We start from the raw sequence: 20276 nt of genomic DNA, 5'->3' as shown, positions 1-20276 counted from the left end.
GCTGCAGCAGGGCATTTGTCATGCCAAGGGCAGACACCAAACATTCCTTCCAACTCATTTCTGTTCAAGGTCAAACAGCAAGTCCCACAATCCAAATCTTGCAGCTGTAGAGTCCAGATAAACAGCAACAGCAAACTGACAAGCTCCCTCTAGGGGACACAATTTCTATTTGTATCCACTTTTTTTTTTTAAGTATCCAACAAAGAAACTTACTTTCGATTTCAAGTCCTTTCAATTTTCAAATACTTTGCATCTTTAAAATACAGAAATGCAGAAGGTAGCGTTGAAGTTAATTTGTTTCTCTTCTTTTTTTTTTTAACTATCTGTCAAAATACTCCACTTTCAATCAATGGACATCACAAGCAGTTTCTGTCCCGACACCCCGTCCCCAGGTTTGGGACGATGGAAACTTAGATTCCTTTACTCTCCTCCTGCAGGATTAGACAGTCAAATCCCCCCCCCCTTTTCTCCTGCTTTCCAAGGGGGTTTTATTGGTTGTAAATGCAGGAAATTTCCAACTTTAAAACAGTTTTCCAGGCTATTAGGTTGCAAGGTCTTTGCTTCAATCTATATACAAAAAGCGGAAGGCGGACTTCCTGTTTAAACCTTCCCACTTGTGCCTAATTCAAAAGTTTTGCAAATTTCTTGATCCAATTCTCTGTTTTTACTCATGGATACTTGATTTAGAGTCCGAATGTCATCAGGAAAATGTCAGCGCTCTCCGGCGATGGCTGCGTGGCTTCCCTCCATGGAAATAGCGATCGGTTCGCAGCACCGCGCTGCTCACCCCACTTCACTCCGGAGCCTCAAAAAGGGGTTTCCTCGTGAGTAGGGGAGGCGCTCTTGGTGCTCTGCCGAACCCCACGTTCCCAGGCTTCTCTGCCTGGGATTTCTAGCGGGGCCCCCGCCTTCGCCGCGGCGGGAAGACCCAATTTCCACGGAGCCCGTTCCTCCAATCGGAGGAACTCCGCCATTCGTCGTTGGTGCTAACCCGGAAGTCCCCCTTTTGATTTGTTACAAGATGTGAGTTAGTGGAGGTTTTTGCACACAGGCCACCGGTTGCCTATTACTGATATTAAGCAATGAGTGTTGAATCAGGAATGGAACTTGCTGTTAACACAGTCTAAGGTCCGATTTATTTGTAATATTGAAATATGTGTCTGAGGCACCATAAACTGTCCACTTGGGACAGTTAAATTTTTCCACTGCTGGTCATGTGTGGTATTCAATTTTTATATATATTTAAGTTTACTGACCCCTGGTCTAGTTCAATTTAAGGCAGCTTCCTACATTCCTAATATGTCCCTACTTTATATACATTACACAGCATTTTGATAATAAATGTGGGTTAACTTACATATTGCCGATGTGACAAGACCATTAGATGACTGCTTCATCTAGTTCTGAGGGGATCCATTCAGCCCACGTTGAATAGGCCAGTTTTGTAATATGAGCTGGTACTTTTCGTCCTGCAGGTCCTTCAGATACAGATAATTCTGGTTAGAATGAAACAATGGTGGGTGGGATGTTATCCTTTCTAGTTCGGAGCTTTTTAAACACCGCCAGTGCTCAGATAAGATTTTAAGCTTCAGGAGCTGGTTAAAAATAATAAAAATCCTTCCATGGCACTGCTGCTGCCACCATTAGGAAATGGTCAAAGTAATTATGGTAGTAGATATTTAAAATTTTATTCTTAAGCATTAAATTAGGGTTGCCGTATTTGAAGAAGTAAAAATCTGGACACAAAAGAAGTTGTTGGGCTTTTCTTGGGGGGGGGGGGAGGGAAAATTGCCAAAAAAGTTGTGCCGATTTTTCAGAATTCCCCCTGGACACATATTGTTGTCTTTTCAACACACACCTCTTGTTTATTTCAGCTGAACCTCAACAAAAAGAAAAGCGGAAACCCAGGAGTGTCTCTTGTGTGTGTTAAGCATGATTCATTATACAGTACTGTGCATCACAGTGATTCATGCATGAATTAGTAATGCACAGCCATTGTTTGGTTAACACTAAGAGCTAACAAATAGGAATTGTGAAAAGAGTGTGTATTCGAGAACGCCGCAGTATGAGAGTGATGCCTGAAGAATGTTTATTGCTCAGATAAGCCTTGGCGTCCAGCCCGCTTCGGCTGCACAGTTCTGCTAGGCCTCCGGACTTCAAAGGCCACATTCCAAAGGCTCTGAGCAAACGCAGAGTTTAACGCAGCGGTCAAAGAAAGCTGCAAGCTCCAATGTGTTCTTCAGTGTGCTTAAATAAAATCCACTCAGGATCTTAGCAGCTAGAAGCAGTTTTTATTTACAGCAGACTATCCATTGTCTATCACAGCGAACAGCATCGTGAAAACACGTCCTCTCTCCTCAAAAGCGAAAGTAAAGAGAAAGAACAAAGGCTGGAGACTCTCGGAAATGACACATAATCTCCCCCTTTCCAACTTGTAGGCAGGGTGTACACTCTGAGCTGTTTAACCCTGTAACCTCAGGTTCTCCTCACGGCACGGTTGAGAACGCCGCAGTATGAGAGTGATGCCCTGATCCTCAGTAAATTCGCTTGGACATCGGTTTTGCTTATTTCATTGGAACAACTAATCTCAGTTCCAAAAATGAGAGCTCTGACAGTGTCGAAGCGTGGATCTAATAAGCTTTGTACAACCTGCTACAAAAGTTTTGTGGGTTTACACTGTGGAAAATATGTACAAACTTTCATAATCGTGCTGTAAATGGCCCTTTCCATGGTGGTGTAGAAACATTCCCGTGCTACCTTTTTCATATGTCTTCCACTCAGATATCCTATGGTGCCATAGGTGCCAACTTCCTGGAGCTAGGCACCCACAAATTTCGGTGCCAGGGCCATGCACGCTGCCTGGCACCCATGGCCCTGGGCACCCATGGCCGCGGGGCCAAGCTGGCACTCCTGTATGGTGCGCTTTCACTTTGAGCCAGTGTGGTGTAGTGGTTAAGAGCAGTAGTCTCGTAATCTGGTGAACTGGGTTCACGTCTCCGCTCCTCCGCATGCAGCTGCTAGGTGACCTTGGGCTAGTCACACTTCTTTGAAGTCTCTCAGCCCCACTCACCTCACAGAGTGTTTGTTGTGGGGGAGGAAGGGAAAGGAGAATGTTAGCCACTTTGAGACTCCTTAGGGTAGTGATAAAACAAGATATCAAATGTAAACTCTTCTTCTTCTTCTTCTTCTTCTTCTTCTTCTTCTTCTTCTTCTTCTTCTTCTTCTTCGTGCTTTCTGAATGGCATGGTATATGGCTGAGCTCCAAGGTACATTTGAGCAAAGAGAGAAGTTGTATAAGCATACGAAGTCATTCTCCCAGAACAAGCGGATATGCCCACAGTCTTCTGCAAATTGGAATGCCTTCTTCATTAAAGCACCTTTGCAGCTCCTGTCTTTTTCTACCTTGCTAGAAAACCCAGTGACAGCATAGCTCGAATGTTCCTGTGCTTGCACAGTTGTTGTTAGCTATGCTATTTGACGTTAGGAATGATATTCCATAATATATAGTTTCAGGAGAGTGTTTCCCTTACCTGTGGAAACACATTATATTTTACCACCTGCCTTCCAGGAAAGGAGGCCAAGGAATAGCAGCCTCTACTATTTTCACATTTCCTCTGCTACTGTTTATTTTCCTGTGTGATGCCTGACTAAAATGTTTGCTTAATGTTGTCGGACAACTCACCTTCCCAAGACGGCACTTAAGTGTGGCTTGAAAGAAACTCCATGTCTGCTTTGTCCCCCCTCACTCCCTCCCTTTTTTTTTTGCAAGTGAACTAAGGTTTTCCCTATTTAAGAGTGCGATGCTCATATTAACTTAGTGAAGAGAAGTGAATGGCTTTTAAAGGATTTATTATGTTTACGTACCTATTCATTTGTCAAAGTGACTCTGCTTTATAATTTGCCCTGTTTCCGAAATAGAGAAAGAGGGGAAAGTTTAACAAGGTCACTTTATTGCTGGTAAGAGCTTTGATTTCCCTACAGATGCCCTGTGTCAAAAAAACAAAACAAAACAAAACCCCGTTTTGGTTTGGTTTCAATAATTATGGGGTTTGGGGTTTTTTTTTTCTTCAAATAAAAAAATATTAAAAGCTGTCAGTTTTATTTCCATCATAAATATTGCTCATGAAGCTTGAATGCTTTGATAATGAAAACGGCTCATGACTTCCAAGAAATATTAAGCACAGTTTGGGGGTTTCTGACATCCTTCCTGAGGTTCCCGTTTGAAGGAGAACTCAGTTGCAGTGAGTCATGCAACGTGCTGAAAGGAAGGAAAGAGAGAGAGGTGAGATTGAGAAGATATTGAAAAAGACCCATATGCGGAAATACTTCTGTCAGATATGGGTCATTAGGCAGGACCAGCCTAACTGCACCCAAGCACCCCATACAGTCTCTAGGGGCAGTAGTATTTAGGGGAAATAGTGAAGTAGCATGTCTTCTAAGATTTTTGTCTGCCGGCATATCTGCAAAACTGTAAGACATCCCAAGGCAGCACATCTACAGAGCAGCAAAATTTGTCTGGCCTTTAATGCATAGGCTTCAGTTTTCAATTTTTTTACTCCCAAATTTCTTGGCATCAACGTTAAGAGATAATAGAATGACTAACCGAAAGCTTGCAGATCCTTAAAGAAGCATGTGCTAATTTAACATTTCTGAGTTTTGTAGCGCCACAGGCTGCTTACAACATTGATTAATTTTATTTATAGATCTGATAATTTTCATGTATCCTTGTTACCCCTCTAGGGGGATTTAATTCCTTGATCTTCCTTTCAGCTCAAAAACCAAAAGTCCAGTTATTCTGTATCAACCTTATTTTCAACAAATTATCCCGAATAAACCAGCAAAAACAGCAGAAACAATGTTCTCTTTTTCCAGCTGACAACTAGCTGACTAGCAGCTCACTTGACAGCTGTCAAAATCTTCCATGCAACAGGCTTTCTCATCGGACGTTCCCGGGTCTAGGGGGGGGTGTAGTTTCAGCTCCCAAAATTCTTTTTATCCTCCAGAATATCCTCTTATAATGTCCAAACCGTGAGGTCAGGATCTTTAGTTAAAAAAAAGCAAGAAACAGATTCTCTCGACCTTAGCTGCCCAGTCCTTTGCTTTAAGTTGTTTACAAAGAGGGGGGGGTGGACTTCCTTTTTAGCCCCTTCCCGCTCGTTCCAAATCCAAGATAAGAAATTTTTTAAAGTTCCAATCTCCGTATTACTCACGGGTTGATGTTTTAGGATCCAATCACTCTTAGAAGAAGTTGGCGCTCTCTGTCAATGGCTTGCGGCTTCACTCCGTAGACGAGGGAGTACTCTCAGCACCACGCCTTACCCTGCCTCCGTTCCGAAGCCTTTAAAAAGGCTCCGTCGCGGATTGGGGGGGCGCAAATGGTGCCCGCCGAGTCTCTGTGTTCACAGGCATCCGCGCCTGTGATTTTAAGGGTCCCCGCTTCGCCGCAGCGGCCAGACCCAGACGCTACGGAGCCGATTCCCTCCGGAGCTCGGAGGGAATCCGCCATTAAACAGTGGCACCAACCCGGAAGTCCAACTACATTACAAAAATGGCTGGAGTGTCTAAATTCCAAGCAGAATTGGACAGAGCACTGGTTCTCTTGGGAAACTTACAAGATGAGTACGATGCTTTGTCTACAGAGGTAGCGCTATTACACTGGACAGTAAACAACAGCTTGGAGTCTGATAAGGATTTGAAACAGGAAGCCTATTCAACTGAACAAATAAATGAAACCGAAAGCGTAGACACGATGGAGCAATATGTTCTTTTTGAAGAAAACGAAGGAGGAGATGGAGGTTTGCAGGAGTCAAAGGAGAGCTACAATATGAGGCCTGACATGAGGATAAAAAAGGACAATAAAAACTGGATGCGGAAAGCCTGGTTTGATTGGGAATTTGGAAAATGGAGAGATCCTCTTTTGAGGAGATCTGAAGACCTGAGGATTATAAATTTGTTGAAGGTGGAAGCTGGAGCTGTGGGGACATTTGGATTTGAAAGAAATTTGAAACAAGAGTTGGAATACCCCATAGGCTTTGCTTTTGCTTTTAAGTATGGAGGACTGGCTAGAAGCAACACCGATTCTGTTGGGCCGGAGCCCCTCCGAGACCTGGGGCTTAACATCAAGGTCTATCAAAGAGACCGGCAGAAAGGAACTGAGAGAGACATAAGGGCCTCGGACCTGAGATCTCCAGGCTAAATAAATAATATAAAGACTGATGGTTATTGGTTGGGGACTGGAACCGGGAGAAGGGTGGGTGGAGGTTGGGAATCCAAAGGGTACATAAGGATAATTTGCATTGCTTTGTTTGTTTTATATTTTGTTAGTGGTAAGGAAATTGGGTAAACCGTGGAAGGGAAATTTTGGTCGACCTTAGGAAAAAGGTTTAAGAATAAATTAATGAGGTATAAGTATTGATGTGTAATTTTAATAAGGTGAAATTGGTTTTTTTTTCTTTTTTTTTTTTAAACTAAGTGAGAATAAGGCTGTTAAAAATAAATGGAGGAAATGGAAAAAAGAAGTAAAGTAAAATAACAGTATGTTAGAATAAATGTTTAAGTTAAGGTGAAGAAATAAGTTAAGGACTTGCTGAATTGACAATTTAAATTGGAATACAAGAAGGGGAGGTGTGAGGAGGTCTGAGAAACAAGGTTGAGGAAAATAAGTATCAGAAACTGTATGTGTTTTTTCTATTTTTTTTGTTTAGTTTCGAATATTTTGTTTATTTTTTTTGTTTTTGTTTGTTGTGTGTTTTTTGAAAATACCAATAAATATTTAATAAAAGAGATCTGATAATTTTCATATGGCTACTGGTTTTTTTTATTTTAAAAAATTAACGAGCAGAAAGTGCCTGGTGTTCGGGAATTCTAAGACTTAAAAAAATATATATCAGTGCAGTTTTGAAAGGTCTTGTCTGATATCATGATTCAAAACAGAATCAAATTGTGTCAAGACATTGACATAAACTTGTTCCTTCATCTTAGGACCACCATAGAGTATAATATCTTTGATCCTGACTTGTTTTTAGGAGGTAATTTAATTATTGTTTGATTTTATACCAGTGTTATATATTTGTTGTTAGCCACCCTGAGCCCGGTTTCTGTCGGGGAGGGTGGGATACAAATAAAAGTTTGTTATTATTATTATTAAGAGGTGTACAAATGCATACAGCAGAAAGAGCAAAAAAAAAAAAAAGCTTTCCAAAATATATAGTTGATGAATATACTGTTCTATAGTAAACTATTTAGTGATTAATGATGATAACAATAATGTTTTATTTATACCCCACCCATCTATTAAAAGTTATAAATCTTGCCAAATAAAATAAATAACGAATTGTGTTAATGACAATTGAAACATCATGTACAATGAGTTAAATATAAGGGCCGGCCCCTAGTGCCAGGTGTCAAAGCATGGGATTCAGCAGTCCTCAGTGCCTCAGGCACAATGGAGAAGTGCTATAGCAAGGTCCCATTCACCACTGCTGATGTCATTTGGTGTAACCGAATCTGAATAAGGCCTCATTTCCAGCAACTAAAATTTCCTGTTGTGGAGGAGGAGTTCGTCTGAAGAATGACCCTTTCTACCTTGGGATTTGCCCTATCCCTTCCCTTCCAGATATCATAAATTTCATGTCAAGAGAGAAGCGAGGTCAAGATGGAAGGGCTTCTGAGTCTCACCTCCTCTGGCAGTGGTGACTTAGCCCTTCCTCTTCCTACCAGCCCAAGTCAGATATGGGCTTCATTGTTCGGCTGAACAACAACAACAATTTATTATTTATTTGCCATGCATCTGACCGGCTTGCCCCAGCCAGTTTGGCCAACAAATTAAAACACAGTAAGACATCAGTCATGAAAAATGTCCCTATGCAGAGCTGCCTTCAGACGTCTTCTAAAAGTCAGGGCGTTCCACAGGGAGGGCGCCACCACCAAGAAGGCCCTCTACCTGGTTCCCTGTAACCTCACTTCTCACAGTGAGGAACCTCCAGAGTTCCCTCTGGTAACAACAAAAAATGCCAGTAGGGCCATGTGGTTTGAATGGGTTTGTGACGCACAAGGAGGCAGGGCACAGAAAAAGGAAGCAGGAGGCAAACATTGGCCATACTACCTCGTCCAAAGCCTATATCAAACATGCTATTTAACCACAACCACTCCAAGTTATAACACCTGAAGTTGCATTGGGGGGGGGGTAAAATGCCTTTATCGCAGCCAGATTCCTAACTACTAAAGGACCAGTCCAAGGATGAATTCAAGAATTCCAGGGACTCTTTCGAGAGATAGGGATGACGTGGATTATTATTAATAATAATAATAATAAATAATAAAATTTTATTTATATCCCGCCCTCCCCAGCCGAAGCTGGGCTCAGAGTGGCCAACAACAGTAAAATAATACAACATTCTAAAATCAGTTCATTATAAAATCAGTTCAAATCAAATTAATGACAACCATTGAGCTAGAATTCTGTGAGGATTGCCAAAGGAGGGGGTCAGGCTGTGGCCTGAATTGCAGAGCTAAATGAATAATAGAAGGCTGATCCAACCACAGTTATAGCAGCGTCTTTATACAGTTTCCTTCTACCACCAAATGTTGATCCACTTATATGAATATTCGTCTGTGTCATCACTTGCTGGGTTCTGGGAAAAATATATATTAGTATCCCTGTTGAATCAGGGCAGTAACCACTGGTGTTGTCAGGCTTTGGGGAATCAGATCCCTCCCGCAGTAGCAGCCAAGAATCAGAGAAACCATAAAAGTTATAACCAAGCAATTTATTTGATAATTCACAGAGAGCGACTAAGGAATGCAGCTTTCCCTAAATATGGCGTTGCTCCAAGTAAAGTCCCACCCCCTATGTCTCTCTTATTCTACATCACTCCTACGTCAGCTAATCTGAGCTTCCTGCCTCTGAGCTCTCTGTTCTACTACCCTCAATGTCCATCTGGTCCTGAGAGGGGGGGTCAGGAATGCTTTCCAAGGACACTGAGTCTGTCAACTGTCTCTCCTCTGGTGCTTCTTCTTGCTGTTCCTCTTCCAATATTTCCCAGCTTCTGCACTCTGCAGCCTCCAAACTATGCCCTTCTGCAAACCACTGTTCTAAATCTATACTGTCCTCTTGTCCTGGGGAAGGGAGGGTAGTCCCCACCATTCCTCCTCAGTTCAGCCCCTGACAGATGTGGTAAATCAGAGCTGTGGGGCATTCCCCTCAACACCAGCATCACCACAACTTACCTGGGTGGGTTTGGTCTGAGGTGGGGCTGGGATGTGGTGGGTTTGGGGTTGTATGGATACATCTGCAAGATTGCCACAGCCTCGACCTCGCTGCTACTTAGTTCCCCCACCCAGCCCAGTCCAGGTAAGCTGTAGTTAGTTATTAGCCCAGTGCCAGAAGAGACGCTTCATGGCTCTCCCTCACCACAACCAGCCTCTGCTGAACCTGGGTGTACAGTCAAACCTCAATTGTCAAATGTAATCCATTCCGGAACACTGTTCGATTTCTGAAACGTTTGATAACCGAAAACTGAAAACAGAAGCCTCAATACAGTGGGGAGACACAAAACAGAAACCGTGTAGCACATTCAGCGTTCGAAAACCAGAGCAGTTACTTCTGGGTTGTCGGCGTTCGACGGCCAAAATGTTCGAAAACAGAGCCGTTCAAGAACCGAAGATTGACTGTACTCAACTGTGGTCTCGAAAGCGGGGTTGTTTACAGCTCTGGTTCAGATTCAGCACCATTTGTCAGAAATGCCAATTTGTTCCGACTTTGACCGTGTGAAAATAGGAATGGGAATCAGTCCTTAGGCGGAAAGTTGTCAAGTACAAATCTCATGTTAGCAAAGAATAAAAAATTCAAACAGGCCCAGGATGAATCAAGGGAATGCTTCAGTTTTTCCATTGCTGTTCAACAGTTGAATTGTGGCATTCATAAAATGCTCTTCCCGGGACTGTGTGACTTCTGAACATAAATGGCGGCAGGGTGGGGGAATCAGATGCTTATATGCCTTCCCACATCAAAACCCTGTAGAAAGCTAGCATATAGAAGAATTATACCCTTCCTGACTTGCTAGTTTTCTGCTTACCAGGGAGGGGGGGGGATGTATGAGGAATGGCAAAGCATTCCTTCCTGGAAGCAAATAATAATCTGGAAAGAAAACTAGTGTTACGCTCCTCTGAAAGAATTTTACAATAAGATGGGCAGCTTACCAGGCAAAAATGTTAGCAGATGGTGGTACGTTGCCCCTAAGAAAACAAATTTTTGAAAGTCTAAGGATGCAATCTTATACCAATGTTGCATCAACAGTGAGGCTGTGGGAGTCCTACTGCACTGGTAGAATGCAAGAAACACTGGCATCGTTGCAGATATGCGGGCAAAATGTGCTTCCACTGGAGCCGTTCTGCCAGCAGATATGTGCCAGATATACGGCTAAGACTGAGCAAAGTCAAAGGCAGCATAGAAGAGGAGCTGTATCCTGTGCCACTGATGATGGGAAAATATAGGGAAAGGGGTTCCATGAGAGAAGCCTTTCTGAGCTGGTCAACCTGAGATCCTTGTTATCTTGAAATGCTGGAGCTTGGGACCTGTCATTGAGCCTACCACCCACAGCTACCTGTCTGCATTCAACAACTTTTAGTGCAACGTTTTAACCATCATTTGACTGTGCTAGTCAACCCAGCAGGGACGCGGGTGGTGTCCCACAGAGCCTAGGGCTTGCCGATCAGAAGGTCAGCGGTTTGAATCCCCATGACAGGGTGAGCTCCCATTGCTCGGTCCCTGCTCCTGCCAACCTAGCAGTTCAAAAGCACGTCAAAGTACAAGTAAATAGGTACCGCTCTGGTGGGAAGGTAAACGGCGTTTCCGTGTGCTGCTCTGGTTCGCCAGAAGCGGCTTAGTCATGCTGGCCACATGACCCGGAAGCTGTATGCCGTCTCCCTTGGCCAATAAAGCAAGATGAGTGCCGCAACCCCAGAGTCAGCCGCGACTGGACTTAACGGTCAGGGGTCCCTTTACCTTTAGTCAACCCAGCAATAAAGGTAAGGACACAACTGATTCCAAAAAAGAAAAGAAAAACACTAAAGAAACAACCTCCTAGAGAGGTTGCCTAGAGAGAACGGTCTCCGAAACACCAAATTTGCACAAAGGGAAATTGATAGGCTGCTGGTTTTGAGTAGCTCTTTGGTTCTCCACATGCCTGTAGTCTATAGCGCAAACTTTCTAGGTTGTCTGTATCTGCAAGAACGACTTTGTAAAAGGTGGCAGGCTGGAGCTATCGCTGTGAGCATCTTTGTTGGAAATTTCTTTGTGTTTTTCTTTCTTCGTCGTTTCCCCTCTGCCCCTCAGATGCTTTGGCTAACCAAGTGGAAAACAATCTTACTTGGAACTTCTGTATTGTTCCATTAGTGTGACATCACTTCGTATCCATGTTTTATGTCACAGAGGAATGCAGATGCTTGGCTTAGGAATCAGATATGATTTTGTTTGTTTGTTTGTTTCTTCGTTGTCTCTTGCGCCGCTGTGCTGTGGGGACCAAGAGCTAACGGTTGCGGTATCATACATTTTTTGCTTGGCGCAGGGCTCACATCCACTTCTAAATTTAAGTCTGTCATGCCGAACCCTCCTGTATTCCTAAATTGGTTTGACATGTGTAGACCACATTTGTTTGGAATCCCTGCCCCCCCCCTTAACTGACAAATTTCTAACTTAACAGTGCACATAGCCGCAAGCAACACATTATGACTGTTCAACTTCCAATGAGAGTTTTCAGTTAACTTCTCCGCTAACAATTTTCTCTGCTGCAGACCAGCAACCAGGTGGCATTGGGAAGTTGCTGTAATCAAGCAGAAACCTGAGGGCTTCCAGAGAACAAACATGTGTACTGTGGCTGATATAACTATGGACCATGGAAGCGGGTTCAGATTGTAGATTAAATTGCTAGATGAATCCCTCTGTCGATGGTATGAAAGTTACCACTTCTCCCAGAGGAAGAGAAATGGTGATTGCTCCTTTGTGCAAGTCACTCTAATCTATGCAAATTGAAAACTATCCATTGGTGAACTTTAAAGTTTGGAAGGGTGGGAATGCAGCCCTAGAGGGAATGTAATAGATTTCTTGTTTGGTCTGTGACCAAGAACATGATTTTTATTTTTTTTAAAGGCAGTCCATCAATGTCTCTCCATATATACATAAAGGCTATTCCAACTGAAAATTTGACCGCTAAATCTTTATTTACTAGACCGTTGCTGCCTCAAATTGATCTAATGTGGTTTGAAAATGTTGTGTTTCCTTGCCTTGTTGTGTAGTCTAAGTGTATGAATGGTTTTGAACTTCAGTGCTGTACTTGCAACTTTGTTTGTCAGACAATTGGTGGTTAATTGAATTGGTGTCAAATAGCCCTAAAGACTAAGGCTGGGGGATTTGATTGATTTCAGTCATTATGCTTTGTTTGGGTGGGGTGGGGGAAGAACTATTAATTTAGCTGATGTGGATATTAAGCTTTGGCCGTGACACTTTGGGTTAAATAGCTACTGGTGATATAAAGCTCTCTTTTCTTCTCTTGGTCCTTGATTCTGAGTCCCATCAACGTTGCGGCATCAGGAATAAATCAAGTGCCTTTTGGCACAGTTAGCCATCTCTGTTTAGCAAAGGCATGTGACTTAACTGACACCAATGCTTAATCACCTCCGTTTGTCAGGGTGTTGGGGAGAAAAGGAGGGTGAAAGCCAGCAATCTCATCTTCCAGGTCAGAAGAGAGGTCACCAGCAGGATCATAGTGTGATTTCCCCCCCACTATAGCTAAGTGCACTAGACCTGACCTAGGAGCAAATAAAAACCTTCAAGCTCCTAGTCTTTCATTGCCTCCTCCCATATGACACGTATAAATGACTAGAAATATATGATCTTCCCAAGTCTTATCAGTTCAAGATAGCTTTGTCAAGCTGTTGGATTGCCCAAGCCACAGACTGATTAATTGATACCCACAGACTGATTAATTGTTATATTACAATCCTGATTTTCTCAACACTTCTGTAGGACCAGACCCTCCAAGTTTTTCCAGGGACATTCCCGGATTTACAGAAGCCGTCCCGGTTTCTGATTTGATCCTGGAATGTCCCACTTTCCCTTAGGACGTCCCTGTTTTCATTGGAGAAATAATGGACGGTATGATAAAAATATGAGGATCGCAATCTAATCCAAAATCAAAGTAGACATTATTTGAAAGAAAAACTCCACAGTCCTGGCCCTGGTTTGTTTGTTTTTTTTTAACAAATTTAAAACACTTTTCCTACTGCTTGGTGCAGACAAATACTGTCAACCCAGGAAGGCCCACCTGGCACTAACATTGCATGACTTCATGTGCCAGATGAAAGTCTGGCTTTTCTGGAATATTTTTGAGAGGAGCTGAGGCTGTCCCTGAGTGCCAACTCCCTGTTACTGGCTGTGACGTTAACATATGAGAGTGCTGGAGGTGAAATAGTTAAACAAGTTACCCAATCAGAACCCAGGGGGTAGAGTCAGACGGACTATACAACCAGCTCTGGGAGGGGCAAAGGGAGGAGTTCGTTGGGAGTTGGGTGGTTGGTTGGAGTGGGAGTGAATTGGGATAGAGTCTGTGGGTAGGTTGAGTTAGTGTAGTGAAATAAGCTGAGTCAGGAACAGTTAGGGGCTAGGAAGACAAGTACGGTAAATATCTGAGAGGTGGTTTGGTGAGTGAGAGCAGGTAGCGGAAGTTATAGGTCTGGATTGGCAACCCATGATTGTAATTGACCGATACCGTTTATGAAACCACATGCTTGTTAAACTGCAATAAAAAAAACAGAAGTTAATGTTCCAATTTAACCCTAACTGGACTCAGTATTGTACCAGGTAGGGTGAAATGTCCAGGGACCCTGTGTAATCGCCACACTGGCATTTCGGGTTAATTCAAGAATGGGAGCCCTGTGGCTCTAGAGGTATTGTTGACTCCAACTCGCATCATGTAGGTGTCAATATTGAATTAACATCTTCCAAGATAATAGTGCCCACTCACATCATAAAGAGCTCATAAGCCACCTACTCTCACCAGCCAGAAGCATCATAGCCAGACACTGGCGAGACCTGTCAGGAGTAAGCATGGACCAATGGTATCAAATATTATGGGAAACAGCCTTATTAGAAAAACTAACCAATAAACTGAAACTGGCATGGGGACAAATCAACCTTTCTCACCACCAAAGGAATACAAGCGAATAGTAAAGGGAACCCGCACAAGCGATGCTGACACAAAACCCCATACATACACCAAGTAGAATAGAAGCATTGCCACCGTCACCCACTCCCACCCACCATGCCCCCCCTCCACCTCTTTCCCCCTTTTCTTCCTAATGCAGGCTTGTACAAAGTCCATTTCGGGGGCCTAACTTGGCCTGCCAGTCGGTTTAATCAACAACTCCAACCCTAAAAAAATCTGGCCCTCTTTGAAAAAAGTTTGGACACCACTGTCCTAATGTAACACTAATGTCTCAACAAATGAAACTGATCTGTCGAAAATGTAACTTGAAAAAAGAGACGTTGCACATACTTTTGTAAACTAAGAAATCTTTAATAAAAATACATTAAAAAACAAAACAATGCAATCCGAACCACCTTCTCAATCACAATCCTGATAGTTTGGGGAAGGAACATCCAGGAGAATATCTAAGTTCTTCCTCGGTGTCAAAGAAATCAAGGAAAAATTCTACCCAAGGAAGAAACTGTCACAGAAAATAGCATCTCTTCTGGTAAATAAGAGATAACAGATCTGGGTTTTATACATTGCTTATGATTATGCAGAGTCACTCAGTTCTCTAATTCCTCCTTAGCTCCAATCACCTTGTTCATTTAGCTTTCGATCTGGGTTCTCCAACTGTGTCTGTCTACAGAAAACTTTCCCTTTTGGCATGGAGACCTCTTGAGCTCTCACCTCTCCCTCCTTAGTGTCATTTGCTTCCATTTCCTCCAAGTGCTTCAGGAATTTGCTCAATGTAATGTTTTGGGGTCACTCAAAAGGATCTGTCTGATTGCTGTTTCCTTTTTCTCTGCCTGTTGGGACAGTGTGTTGCTCTTGCCCATACCAGTGACGTTCGATTTGGAACTCTGCTAGCTGCTACTCCCAGGCATATGGCATATGCCGTGAGAGTTCATGTCCTCCCACATTTCTCTCATGAAAATAGGGACGTCCTATTCCATTATTATTACTATTATTATTCCCAACACATCTGTCTGAGTTGCCCCAGCCAGTCTAGATGGCCTCCAACATATATTAAAAAATAATAAAAGCTTCCCTATACAGGGCTGCCTTCAGATGTCTTCTAAAGGCTATATAATTACATCTCCTTGGCTCAGGGGTTGCATAACTCTATACCAGGGGTGCCCAAACTTTTTTCAAAGAGGGCTGGATTTGATGAAATGAACGTGTGTGAGGGCCGACCAAAGTTGTTGAGCTTTTATTTTTTTAAGATTGGAGTTGTTGAGCTTTTTTCGTGATTTCCCCCCAAAGCTGTTGAGCTTTTCTTAGGATTGAAGTTGTTGACCTTTTTTAGGGATTGAAGTTGTTGACCTTGTTTAAGGATTTTAATACAGGAAATAAACTGCCATAGGGGCTGGATTAGGCCCCCGGGCCAGACTTTGAACATGCCTGCTCTATACCCTCCAATATTTCTCCGATAAAAATAGGGACATCGTAAGGAAAAGTGGGACATTCCAAGATCAGATCAGAAACCGGGACGGCTTCTGTAACAATCTGGGACTGTCCCTGGAAAACAGGGACACTAGGACGGTCTGTGAGTCCCCTTTGCTAATCAGTGGGGAAATCCGTTTCAATTACCAATGTTTCAAGGCAGCCTTACCCATTACATGGCAAGCACAGAAGGACTTGTGGGAAGCTAGTTACCTTGCGATCGCGAAGGATGATCAAACCCTTTAATTCTGATCAATTAATTCCCTTCGGAAAGCAGAATTGATAACATTCTCATTTGAGTAAATAACCAATTTAGGCTATAAACTATATAAGCATATGTTGCAGCTGCAAATAATTTTATTTCACACTGCACAAGTGATTTCCATCCATGCAGCAGATCTCCTACCCTCTGCCCCCCCAGATCCCAAAGGATCCCTCAATTTTAAGGATGGCAAGAAAGGGAATCTGCTCCAAGAATGGAGCTGCAGTGCTGGATAAAACCCATAGATTTATTTCACATATTTATTTCACTTTCTATTCATGCATCTGTAGGGCCTTGGAGTAGGTAGCAAGTCTTAACAAAGCATATTCAACTATTTTAAAACAAACGAAAGATGCTAAAATCAATTTGAAACAATGCAGTGTGGAACTCCCCTTTGAAAACGCTGCCCTATGCCATGTTGAACCAGTTAACTGTTTTATAGGTCAAAACTGGCACCACAGCCCTCACATAATTAAATGAATAACAATAACCACGGTGTCCGTTGCAAGGCCAATCGCACACGGTTGAACTCTGACTGTGCACGAGGTTCTTTCTTCTTTGCCAGTTGATGGTTGAGAGAGCCACACGTCACGTGTTACCGAGAAGCGTCCAAAGGCAGGCATGGTGGGAAAGCATGGGTGCTTCCACTCTCCTGCGGTGTTCGGTTGGATGCCTCTTTTATGACCAATTGATTTGTGCCACCTTCATACACCCCTGTCCACGAAGGAGAAGGAGGGTTGTGTGCCATGGCGCACATTGCACTGTCGACATCATTCACAGTTCCCTGCAATGAGTACAGAAGGTCCACTCACTGTCTTTGAACTGAGCTGCTGTTGTTAATAATGATGGATTCACTATGTCCGGTTTTTCTATGGATAGATAGATAGATAGATAGACAGATAGATAGATAATTATTTTATTCAGTTTTATCATTTACATTTGAATTCAAACAATAATCATAATCATAAACATATAGGATTCCCTGAAGCCTTAGACTTCCCTCTACCCCTCCATGGGTTCCATTGTAAATCTTTTTCTACTGCATCATATAATTGTACAGTTTTTTCTTAAAAATACACATATGTTCAGTTTTTCCTGGACACGTCCGGGTTTCCATGGGTGAAATTACCATCTGCGTGGGATTTATTTTTTTAATGGGCAAAATTCCCCCCCAAAAAAGCTCAACAACTTTTTACTTATTGAAAAATGGCAACCCTAGATTCGGTGGCATTGCCAATATGGCAAGCTGCTATGGGACTTCAGGTCTTGAACAGTTTCTTTGAGGACAGACATGTTTTAGACTCAACTTGACTTGGAAAATCTAGCCAGCATCTTTTGTTTTCTGCACAAGCTGTTTTTATGCTGCCATAATTGCATGTGGGTCTCTTATTTTTGCAGTAAACGCCGTATACCTGGCAAATCAAGAGATGAAGACTGTTGTAGAGAGAGATAACACTGCCATCAGAAAGCATTTAAAGAAGGTAATTCTTTACTCTTCGCAGTTCTAATGAGTTGCCCATTTGCAGATACTTCACTGTCTCACTTTTCAAAACCCAAATGATTCTGTTCTGATCTCAGGCCAGTTATGTATAGTTTGTCTGCATTTATTGGTTAGAAAGAGTTTGCGTCTCTGGCCTTATTCCACATAACCTATAATAAATATTTTTAAATATCACAAAGTAAAAACGACAAAATAACAGAAATATCTGACAAAGTCCAGAAAGTTCAGCTAAATATTTAGGTGCTCTATTTAAAACAGTAAGCCACTATACTACCCATTAAAAAAAAAAAATCTTAAGAGAGCCAGCCTAATCAGCAACACTTTATACTACTTTCTAAAGGTCTTCTATATACCCTCTAGCATTTCTTCAATGAAAATGGGGCCATCCTACTCCATAATAGTAACATTATTAATTTTCATTATTTATACCCTACCTATCTGACTGGGTTGCCCCAGCCACTCTGGGTGGCTTCAACATATATAAAAACATAATAAAACATTAAACATTAAAAAAGTCCCTATACAGGGCTGGCTTCAAATGACTTCTAAGGGTTGTATCTCCTGGGTTGAGGGGTTGCATAACTCCATATGCCCCCCCCCAACATTTCTCAGATTAAAATAGGGATGTCCTAAGGAAAAGCAGGGCGCGGGTGGCTCTGTGGGTTAAACCACAGAGCCTAGGGCTTGCCGATCAGAAGGTCGGTGGTTCGAATCCCCGTGACATGGTTAGCTCGGCGGTTCGGCGGCAGCAGGAGGCCCCATTAGCTAAAGTGGTGCTTCAGGTTAAGAACAGTTCCAGGTTAAGAACGCACCTCCAGAACGAATTAAGTATGTAACCACTGTATTGCAATTGCAGAGGTCCTGGTGGTCCCTTCCAACTCTACAATTCTATGATTCTATGACTCATTGAGGGACGTGGGTGGCATTGTGGGTTAAACCACAGAGCCTAGGACTTGCCAATCAGAAGGTCGGTGGTTCGAATCCCCGCCACGGGGTGAGCTCCCGTTGCTCAGTCCCTGCTCCTGCCAACCAAGCAGTTCAAAAGCATGTCAAAGTGCAAGTAGATAAATAGGTACCGCTCTGATGGGAAGGTAAACGGCGTTTCCGTGCGCTGCTCTGGTTTGCCAGAAGCGGCTTAGTCATGCTGGCCACATGACCCGGAAGTTGTACGCCGGCTCCCTCGGGCAATAAAGCAAGATGAGCACCACAACCCCAGAGTTGGCCACAACTGGACCTAATGGTCAGGGGTCCCTTTACCTTTACCTTAAGGAAAAGCGGGACATTCCGGGATCAAATTAGAATTATTTGAATAGCACATTTCTTTGGTGCTATGTTGAGATCAGCAGCCCCGAACAGAATTTGCAAGAGAACAGAATGTTGCTTTTTCCTGGGGCTGATATGCTATGCATATACACTGACATTCGCCTGATACGAACTGGTTAACAATTGTTCTACTTCATGGGTAGGCAAACTAAGTCCCGGGGGCTGGATCCGGCCCAATCACCTTCTTAATCCGGCCCATGGACGGTCCGGGAATCAGCGTGTTTTTACATGAGTAGAATGTGTCCTTTTATTTAAAATGCATCTCTGGGTTATTTGTGGAACATAGGAATTCGTTCATTTTTTTTTTCTCTTCAAAATATAATCCGGCCCCCCACAAGGTCTGAGGGACAGTGGACCGGCCCCCTGCTGAAAAAGTTTGCTGACCCTTGTCTACTTTCTCAATGATACATTCACCTCAGAATATCTCTATGCAAGATGTGCGAGCCAGTTTGACCTTGGCGCGATTCACCTTTTGCTCATTATAGTTGTAAAATATGCTTACTTTCCTTTCTGAATTAAAGGCTATGGCAGGCAGCAAGTGCCTCGCAGGTGCTTCTGTCTATTTCCATCTGTTTTCCTTGACTACGTCAACCTGAGCAATGCTTTTGCACCTGGAGGCCTACTTTGAAAACCTGTGTTTTATTTGTTCCTCTGTGTCATTGCACTTTTAAAGTGGTGTGCTCTACTCAGGGAATTTTTATTTTATTTTTAATTTTTTAAAATTGAGGCAAAGTTATAGAAAGCTGGCAAGACCAGGACAGAGTAGAAGCAATCGTGGAGTTAAATACCTCCCCCTCCTCCTCCTCCTCCTCCTCCTCCTCCTCTTCTTCTTCTTCTTCTCTCCACCCCACACTCTCAACTTTCCCCCCTAATTCTTCCTTCTAATAATTTCTGGGAATGTGAAAATTAGGGGAGAAATGTGAGTTGGCACAGACTTGAACCTGAAGTGTACTGACGTTAAAAGTAGGGCTTGACTAATAAAGGGTTGGAAGCCGACGAGAACAGGAACTGGAGCCCAAGTTGTGATAGAGTTGGCAAGTTGTCACTTTGAGAAATTTATGCTGCTTAGTAGTCAGTGTGATCATAAGTGTAAAGCCAATCTTAACACCTGACGGTGCCAGCTGCTGGGGAAGAGAAAAGTTATTTCTGGATCCCATTTGCATGTTGTGTGTTGAAGGAGGTGAGAGAAAAGAGACACTAAATTATTCCTGCCTTTTCAAGCCCAGTTTTGCAGCATAATTAGTAAGAGTCGAGGAGGGAGTAAGAGAAAATATGGGCCTTTTCGGAGCTGAGCGTCTCAGGTGCAGCAAACGCTGACAGGTAAGGGGGCTGGAGGCGTTTTAGCAGAAGTGGGTCACTAGGTTTTAAACCCTCGGCTTCAAATGCTGAACGAAAAGGAAGAGTCGCTGCCCTGTTTCTGGTGCAAAAGTAGACCATTTAAAGGCCAAGTGTTGATCCCGCCTCTCAGAGATCCCGAAACAAATCATGTGGGGCAGTGTTG

The 20276-nt window shown here is 43.0% G+C and overlaps 1 protein-coding gene across 2 annotated transcripts in view; it reads left to right on the top strand.

Annotated features, from left to right (window-relative positions):
- Positions 1-20276, top strand: part of LDAH (lipid droplet associated hydrolase) — a 105553-nt gene that overhangs the window by 72477 nt on the left and 12800 nt on the right. Inside the window, exon 6 of one of the 2 annotated variants that reach the window (XM_083607370.1) lies at positions 17350-17432. The exons of the other annotated variant lie outside the window; for it this stretch is intronic. Within the exon in view, the coding sequence (XP_083463496.1) occupies positions 17350-17432 (83 nt within the window). The remainder of the gene's footprint in view (positions 1-17349; positions 17433-20276) is intronic. 2 annotated transcript variants of the gene reach the window in all.

The sequence above is a fragment of the Podarcis filfolensis genome (genome assembly GCF_964270895.1).
Source record: "Podarcis filfolensis genome assembly, chromosome: 3".
Lineage (NCBI taxonomy): Eukaryota > Metazoa > Chordata > Lepidosauria > Squamata > Lacertidae > Podarcis > Podarcis filfolensis.
Note: the sequence above shows the minus strand (reverse complement) of the source record. Positions and strands in the feature narration are given on the sequence as shown.